The 9,101-nt window shown below is 38.6% G+C and overlaps 1 protein-coding gene across 1 annotated transcript; it reads right to left on the reverse strand.

The window, feature by feature from the left end:
• Window positions 1-411: 411 nt before the first annotated feature.
• On the reverse strand, window positions 412-3,894 carry LOC106814589. The gene is made up of 2 exons (XM_014818931.1): window positions 3,585-3,894; window positions 412-1,062 (listed from the first exon to the last, which is right to left on the reverse strand). Exons 1-2 carry the CDS (start codon window positions 3,892-3,894, stop codon window positions 662-664), a joined length of 711 nt encoding a protein of 236 aa, XP_014674417.1. The 3' UTR covers window positions 412-661.
• Between the last annotated feature and the right edge of the window lie 5,207 nt (window positions 3,895-9,101).

A 9,101-nucleotide genomic window follows, 5' to 3' on the forward strand; every position in this document is an offset into this window, starting at 1 on the left:
GTGTGTAGTGTGTGGTGTGTGTGCGTGTGTGTGTGTGCGTGTCGTGTCGTGTGTGTGTGTGTGTGTGCGTGCGTGCGTGTATGTGTGTGTGTGTGTGCGTGCGTGCGTGCATGCATGCGTGCGTGCGTGCGTGCGTGCGTGTATGTGTGTCTTCAATTACATTATTTTCACGACGGCAATAATATATTCTTCCGTTCGCGGCTATTATTGTATTCCTTTAGTGTATACCCCATGTACGAAGATTGTGACAATATATAGACTTGTCACATGACGACTTCATGACGATGACATAAATATTGATGAAGCTTCTTACAACATGCTGCAGGTTTTGTGTGTGCATGGTTGTCACTTTAAACTAAGGGTAAAACCCAGAAATGGAGGAAAAGAGCACGCCAGTATCTATTCTTTATTTATTTTATATTTGTATTTTTTTTTTTGGCTGGTTAGATATGAGAGCTATTCGTGGAGAAGGGAGTCCAGAACCCGACGCTATACCAGCGCACGTTCCCTTCGTCTTGTCACGGAAGGTTAACTGTGAGTAGCGAGGGCCGTCGCTCGCACCGCTGCACCCGTAAACGAATACGAAATAAACATTAAAATTTAACGGATAACATTTCAATTAATGATTACACTCGGCGGTAGATGGCACCAGCTGTCGTCCTCACATGATGACGCTTAGGGCGGCTACGATTTTCTTGTCGACGCTTCCCGTCGTCTGCTTCTCCCGCTCCGCCTCCCGCCACAGCCTGCTCCGCTTCCTTACATCCTCATCACTGATATCGTAGATATCTACGTAAGCACCCTGTCTATCTACACGACTGACAGGATTCCCCGCTGCCATGGCAACGCCGCCGCCGCCGCCCCCGCCGCTGGCGTACGTGCGGGGAGGTTTGGGAGGAGCGAAGTCGGGGGGAGGGGAGCACGGGAAGTAGTGTTTATGCTGGGGAGAGAAGACAGGCTCGGCGTCGCTGTTCGTGGGCGTGTCAGCATCCTCTTCCTCTGCCTCCTCATCCTCATCCTCATCCGCTTCGTATTCTTCAGGATGAAGACCGAACCTAGGTACTGCAACAGTAATAAATAATAATAATAATAAAAATAATAATAATAATAATAATAATAATGATGATGATGATGATGATGATGATGATGATGATGACGATGATAATAATAATAATATGTAGAAAATGTGATCTCGCGGATTTTCGATGAATCTTCATGCATCGCATTCATTGAAATCAGTGGAGTTTATATCCCTCCGGCTTATGATTATTGTTTATGGCCAATGGCAATTTACCTCCGGAACTATCTATACGTGTAAGCGTAGATATAGCCGCTATCAAGAGTTGCCGCTATATATTATGTTAGCCGCTAACACGCGAACGTAGCCAGATTGTGTAGGCCTTCTTCCTTTTTCTTAAGTAAGGTCTACTGATGGAATGTTATCATATAAATATATGCTAAGATAACTCCTCTTCATTTCGAATGCATAATTATTGCATAATATTAATTTAACAGTTAGCGCATGCGCAACATCTCACCAGAGGAGTTAATAGTCACAAAGATGACTATTTATTTATGGTCATCTCAGCATAGATTTATGTAATAAATCGTTATCAGTAGACGGTTGACCTGTATTTACAATTAGGAGCCCGCCCTAGCCTGTAACGTGTAAAACACCTACTTCACCCCCGTCCTTCCCCTTGCCCCCCTTGTCCCTCGCTCAACCTCCTGCTTCTTTTACGGCCGCTCAACTATCATACCTAGCGCCTTTTCTCAGTCTTCCATCTTTCTCTCTCTCTCTCTCTCTCTCTCTCTCTCTCTCTCTCTCTCTCTCTCTCTCTCTCTCTCTCTCTCTCTCTCTCTCTCTCTCTCTATCAGCAAGCTATACTATGCAGTTTTCTTCAGTCATGACAGTATCTCAGCATAGATTTATTTAATAAATAATATATTAGATATTATCCTAGACAGCATCCCCAACATCCTTCTCTTCTCTCTGTTCTCCTCTCCGTTGCCGCCGCCAACAAGAAACAGCAAAACAAACAACAACAACAACAACAACGACGACGACGACGACGACGACGACGACGACGACGACGACGACGACAGGCACATCCCGCCCGCGGAATTTTTTTTCCTCCTTTTTTGAGTTCCGGACCCACCATAGATAGTGTTTTGTAATAAATGGTTCTTATATATATGGTTGGATTATAGTTAGTGTTAGGGTTCGTGTACGTGTTAGGGTGAGGGTGAGGGTGAGGGTGAGGGTTAGGGATAGGATGTATTCATTTTACATTGTTGCTTTGAGGAAGTCGAGTGAATGGAGTGCGCTGATTGGCTGTGGTCCGGAACTCAAGTGGGAAAAAAATTTTGCATCATGCCCCACCGTGCAGGCAGAACTATTGTAATAACAACTTTGCGAGTCAGGCAAGGAAGCCTTCTCTCTGTGCAAGGAAGGCACGACTCTCTGTGGCATAAAAGCCGAGCGAGGTACGGCACGCACAGGCGCAAAGACTCGTGCATATGGGAGGGGATGTGTAAAAATTCAAACGTTTAATTGATCGATTGAACGTTTGAATGATTAAATTGTCTGTTCAATTAAACAATCAATCGATCAATTGAACAATCAATCGATCAATTGAACGTTTGAATGACTAAATTGACTGTGTTTAATTAAACAATCAATCGATCAATTGAACGTTTGAATTTTGACACATCCCCTCCCATACGTGCACAGTCCCAGAGTCAGGATGCCGGTGTTGCCACGAGGGCAATGGATTTGTCCAAGATCGTGCAGCCGAGCTCCTAATGTGCACGCTCGCACGCACGCACACGTATGTGCGCGCACGCACGCGTGTACGTGCGCGCACGCGTGTACGTGCATACCAAACTGCATGCAGTGCCCCTTCCCACACTCAGGATAATAATCAGGTAGAATTGAGCCAGAGCGAGAGCGCCATCTGTCGTGGAGTTTGCGTGCATACATGCGTATATGTGCGCGCATGCGTGTACGTGCACACATGCTTGTACGTGCGCGCACGCGTGTATGTGCGCGAACGCACGCGTGTGCGCGCATGCGTGTATACGCACGCGTGTACGTGCGCGAACAAGTGTATGTGCACGCGTGTACGTGCGCGCACGCGTGTATACGCGTATACATGCACGCGTGCGGTCATGTGCATCTGTGTACGTCAGATACGTACCCTCAAGTACACCTGCTGTACACGCGGAAGGTACACGCGCACATGAGGAGGAGGTCGGCATCACGAGCATGGACAAATCCAATAGGAAACCCCTCCAGTAATCCACTGCCCTCGTGGCATCCCAACTATGTGTCTGTGCACGAGTCTTTGCGCCTGTGCGTGCGGTACCTCGCGAATTTATACATGCAATAATGCCTATATCCATCGCCCCACGCGTACGCTCGCGGTCGACGCTGACCGCTCGATCGAGTTAGCCAACTCGCAGTCGTCAGTGTAAACGCGCTGCACAGTTCATAGAACGGTTGATAGCGCGTTGGGAAGTTGGTGAAATTCGCCAATTCGCCAATACAAAGTTGGCAGTGTAAACCCAGCAGCTTAACTCACGGCAGGACGTGACGGAGTCGTACTCCGTTCTCACTAGATGCTCCGGCTCACTCTGCATCCTCGCTCGCTGCCGCGGCCGCCTCGGCCACGTCTCATACGTCATCGTGACGTCATCGACATAGTCGGCCGCGTACAGGTCGACGCGGTCGCGGTTCTGCGCTATGACGTCATCGCTGACGTCATCGGCGGGCGCGTGGTGGCTGTAGGTGTGGCAGCGTGTACTGCGGGAGCGTGGGTGAAGGGTCAGCAGGTGTATGCCAGCCTGGATCTGTAGGAACCGCCGCAGTAGCTGCCTATCCTGCGTCTGCATCAAGCGCTGAAACACGTGATCGTTACGTCACCGCTGAAGTCATCTATACATACGCTACTGACAAGTATAAATATACTGTATTGCTAATCATAAATATACTCTAGTGCTAAACATAAATCTACTCTATGCTAACATCAATCTGCTATGCTTAAACATAAATCATACTGTAGTGCTAAAACATAAATATACTCTGCTGCTAAACATAAAATATTCTCTAGTGCTAAGCATAATATTACTCTAGTGCTACAACATAAATATACTCTTAGTGGCTAAACATAAATATACTCGCTGCGCTAAATCATAAATATTACTGTAGTGCTTAAGCATAAAGTATACTCTAGTGCTAAACATAATATACTCTAGTGCCATAAACAAGGTAAATAACTTCTACGTGCAAACTAATTTACTGTTAGTTGTAACATAAATATACTGTAGTGCTAAAACGATAATATAGCTATTTAGTGCTAAACATAAATATACTGTAGTGCTAAACATAAATATACTGTAGTGCTAAGCATAAAATATACTCTAGTGCTAAACATAAATATACTCTAGTGCTAAACATAAATATACTCTAGTGCTAAACATAAATATACTGTAGTGCTAAACATAAATATACTGTAGTGCTAACATAAATAGTAGGACATTATCTCTAGTGCTTAAACCATAAATATGCTCATGGGCTCTAAAATGCCTGATGGAGTATTGCTACCTGGATCGTAAAAAAATAATCGTCTGGTAAATAATCTTAATAAGTAAAGGGGGGGACTAAGTAGTAGGTAAGTAAGTAAGTAAGTAAGTAAGTAAGTAAGTAAGTAGTAAGTAAGTAAGTAAGTAAGTAAGTCAAGTAAGTAAGTAAGTAAGTAAGTAGTAAGCTAAGTAAGTATGTAAGTAGGTAAGTAAGTAAGTTAAGTAGTAAGTAAGTAAGTAAAGTAAGTAAGTAAGTATGTAAGATAAGTAAGCTAAGTAAGTGGATAAAGTAAGTTAATAAGTAAGTAAGTAAGTAATGTAAGTTAGTAAGTAAACGTAAGTAAGTAAGTAAGTAAGTTAGCTAAGTAAGTAAGTAAGTAAGTAAGTAAGTATGTAGTAAGTAATAATGTAAGTAAGCTAAGTAGTTAGTAAGTAAGTAAGTAAGTAGAGTAAGTAAGTAAGTAAGGTTGAGTAGAAGTAAGTAAGTAAGTAATGTAAGTAAGTAAAGTAAGTAGTAAGTAAGTAAGTATGTAAAGTAAAGTATAAGTAAGTAAGTAAGTTAAGAAGTAAGTTAAGTAAGTAAGTAAGTAAGTAAGAGTAATGTTAGTAAGTAAGTAAGTAGTTATGTAAGTAAGTAAGTAGTTAGTAAGCTAAGTAAAGTAAGTAAGTAAGTATGTAAGTAGTAGCTAAGGTAAGTAGAGAAGTTAGTTAAGTAAGTATGTAAGTTTAGTAAGTAGAGTAAGTAAATGTAATAGTAAGTAAGTAGAGTAAGTAAGTTAAGTAAGTAAGTAAGTAAGTAATAAGTATGTAAGTAAGTAAGTAAGTAAGTAGTTTAGTAAGTAAGTTAAGTAAGCTATAAGTAAGGTACGTAGTTAAGTAATAAGTAAGTTAGTAGTAAGGTAAGTAAGTAAGTAAGTTAAGTAAGTAAGTAATCAGTAATGTAGTAAGTAAGTAAATAAGTAGTAAGTAAGTAAGTTAAGTAAGTTAGTAAGTAAGCTAAGTAAGTATTAAGTAAGTAGTAACGTAAGTAAGTAAGTAAGTAAGTAAGTAAGTAAGTAAGTAAGTAGTAATAAGTAAGTAAGTAAGTATATAGTTATAAGTAAAGTAAGGTAAGTATGTGTAAAGTAAGTATAGTAAGTAAGTAAGTAAGTAAGTAAGGAGAAGTAAGTAAGTAAGTAAGTAAGTAAGTAAGGTAAGTAAGTAAGTAAAGTAAGTAAGTAAGTAAGTAGTATGTAATGATAAGTAAGTAGTAAGTAAGTAAGTAAGAATAAGTAAGTAGTAAGTAAGTAAAGTAGTAGAGTAAGTAGAGTTAGTAAGTAGTAAGTAAGATGTAAGTAAGTAAGTACAGTTAGTAAGTAAGTAAGTCTAAGTAAGTAAGTAGTAAAGTAAGTAAGTAAGTAAGACTAAGTAGTTACAGTGAAGTCATAAGTAAGTAAAGTAAGTAAGTTAGTAAGTAAGTAAGTAGTAAGTAAGTAAAGTAATAAGTAAAGATAGTAGTAAGTAGTAGTAAGTAAAGTAGTAAGTAGTAAGTAAGTAAGTGAGTATAAGTATAAGTATCGTAAGTAAGTAAGTAATAAGTAGTAAGTAAGAGTAGAGTAAGCTAAGTTAAGTTAGTAAGTAAATAAAGTAAAGTAGGTAAGCTAAAAAGTAAGTAAGTAAGTAAGTAAGTAAGTAAGTTAAGTAGAAGTTAGTAAGTTAAGTAAGTAAGTAAGTAATAAGTAAGTAAGTAAGTAAGTAGTAAGTAAGTAAGTAAGTAAGTATAAGTAAGTACAGTAAGGTAAGTAAGTAAGGAAGTAAGTAAGTTAAGTAAAGTAAGTAAGTAAGTACAGTAACTAAGTAAGCTTAAGTAGAAGTAAGTCAAGTATGTAATAAGGTGAGTAAAGTAACAGTAAGTAAGTAAGCAGTAAGTAAGGTAAGTAAGTAAGTAGGTAAGTTAGTAAGCTAAGTAAGTAATAGTAGGTAAGTAGTAAGTGTAAGAAGTAAGGACGGTAATAAGTAAGTAAATAAGTCAGTATGTAACGTAAGAAGTAACGTAAGTAAGTAGCGTAAGTAAGTAAGTAAGTAATGTAAGTAAGTATTTAAATAAAAGACTTAGTAAAGTAAGTAAGTAGCGTAAGTAAGTAAGTAACGTAAAAAAGTTAGTAACGTACAGTAAGTAAGTAAGTAAAGTAAGTTAATAGTAAGTAAGTAAGTAAGTTAAGTAAGTAGGTAAGTTAGAAGTAAGTAAGTAAGGTAGGTAAGTAAGTAAATAAGTAAGAAGTATGTAAGTAAGTTAAGTAAGTAAGTAGGTAAGGAAGTAACGTAACTAGTTAGTAATAAGCTAAGTTAAGTAAGTAAGTACAGTAATGTTAGTAAGTAAGTAAGTTAATAAGTAAGTTAGTATGAAGTAGTAGAGTAAGTAAGTAAGTAAGTAAGTATCTGTAAGTAAGTAAGTAAGTAAGGAGTAAAGTAAGTATGTAAGTTAAGTAAGTAATTAAGTTAGTAAGTAAGTAAGTAAGTAAGTAAGTTAGTAATCAAGTTAAGTAAGTAGGTAAGTAAGGTAAGTTAAGTAAGTAAGTAAGTAAGTAAGTATAGTAAGTTAGTAGTTAGTAAGTAAGTAAGTAAGTAAGTAAGTAAGTATGTAGTACAGTAAGTAATAAGTAAGTACCGGTAACTGTAAGTACAGTAAGTAAGTAAGTTAGTAAGAAGTAAACAGTAAGTAAGTAAGTAAGTTAGTAAGTAACGTAGAGTAAGTGAGTAAGTAAGTAAGTAAGTAAGTAAGTAAGTATAGTTACCAGCTAAGTACCATAACCGCGTAAGTAAGTAAGCAAGTCACCCTAAGGTAAGTCAAGCTAAGTTAAGTAAGTAAGTACAGTAAGGTTAAGTAATCTAAGTAAAGTACAGATAAGTACGCCGTAAGTTAGCTAAGTAGTAATGTAGTAGTAAGTATAGTAAGTAGTAAGTAAGTAAGTAAGTAAGTAAGTAGAAGTAATAAGTAAGTAGGTAAAGTAAGAAGTAAGTAAGAGTACATAAGTGCAGTAAGTAAGTAGTAAGAAGTAAGTAAGTTAGTAAGTTAGTAAGTAACTACAGTAAGCTAAGTTATAGTAAGTAGTAAGTAAATTTAATAAAGAGTAAGTCAAGTAAGTAAGTAATAAGTTCAGTAAGCTAAGCCTAATAAGTATGTAAGTAAGTAAGTAAGTAAGTAAGTAAGTAAGTTAGTAAGTAAGTAAGTAAGTAAGTAAGTAAGTAAGTAAGTAAGTAAGTAAGTAAGTAAGTAAGTAAGTATATGGATACTCCGCACGTGTTCTACTTATCATACTATAGTTGTGCTATGTGAATATATTTGCTTTACAAAGAGTACCTAAAAGTTCGGTTATATGTTTGCGGTTATATTGCTGTGATTGCGTAGGCGGCCCATGACAAACATTTTATAGTTAGTACACTGACCGTGTTACGGGTGTGCAAAAAACAAGAGCAAATACGAGAGATTTTGATTAAGTGCGCGTCACTATATCAACATAAGCTAATCTAATTTAAAGTAGGGCGAGTTTATACAGTAAACACTGCGCCCCTATCCGCCGAATTCCATTCCAAACAATATGAGATATCTATCATTCACGTTTCATTACTTCCTGTACATAATTCACCAGTAATGGAAGCATATTCACGAGCGTAGCTTGTACAGTGCTCAATTTGCTTAGGAGGCAAAGCTACGTGCGGTTTGTATTCTGGGCAGTTGACTCTGGGAATTTAGCCATTGACCATGTAGTAGTATATGTATATTCGTCTGGGGGCAACTGCCCGCTGCCCCCACCCGCTAGCTAAGGTCATAGTATTGCGTGACCGGGCGGCCACGAACACCAAGTTTATTCTGAAGGTAGGTGGACGGTTATTTTCGCGACACGGGATTATCCGGGAACTGGGAAATACCTGATGAATCTTTCGTGATTCGGGAATAGAAATCAACCGGGCTAACGCGGGAAAGCCCTGCATCGCGATGTTATTCACCTGGTAACTGGATAATGACATGTGTTTTATCTGGGACACTGGGAATAGATTCCCCTTCCCCCTTCTATTCCAGTGTGAAAGGATAAATATTGACAATCGTCTGGAGCGCATATCTTTGAGCAGGACTTTGAGACATTCTTGCTGCAGATAACGCCACGATTAGCTGGGTGAAGCGTGTGCACGGAGGAATGTACACGACGTTGCCTGCAGCCGGTATATCTATCCATCTACAAGACTGACCCGAATTCCGCAGAAGCAAAGGTCATTAAATTGACTACGTCACGAATTTTCTATGGTAAAATTTGTAAAAAAAAAAATTGCACATTGTCATGATTAGGCCACGCCCCCTTTTCAAATCGTTGATTCTACAAGATTTACTATTGTTTCAAGGGTTACAAAAACACACTTTTTTGATAAAATACCTAAACGTAAGTATTAAAGTGACTACGTCACGAATTTTCGATGGTAAAATTTGTAAAATGTTTGTTCCCATTTTTTACATTTAAAGTAAGAACTAACGGGACTAAACG

Source organism: Priapulus caudatus, unplaced genomic scaffold, assembly GCF_000485595.1.
Source record: "Priapulus caudatus unplaced genomic scaffold, Priapulus_caudatus-5.0.1 Scaffold948, whole genome shotgun sequence".
NCBI lineage: Eukaryota > Metazoa > Priapulida > Priapulimorpha > Priapulimorphida > Priapulidae > Priapulus > Priapulus caudatus.

Bases quoted from the DNA above. Each gene is read 5' to 3' on its own strand.
- LOC106814589 (XM_014818931.1), bottom strand. From the start codon at position 3,894: ATGCAGACGCAGGATAGGCAGCTACTGCGGCGGTTCCTACAGATCCAG. The intron at 1,063-3,584 runs GTGAGTTAAGCT...TTACTGTTGCAG, and splicing joins CGACTCCGTCACGTCCTGCC to TACCTAGGTTCGGTCTTCAT.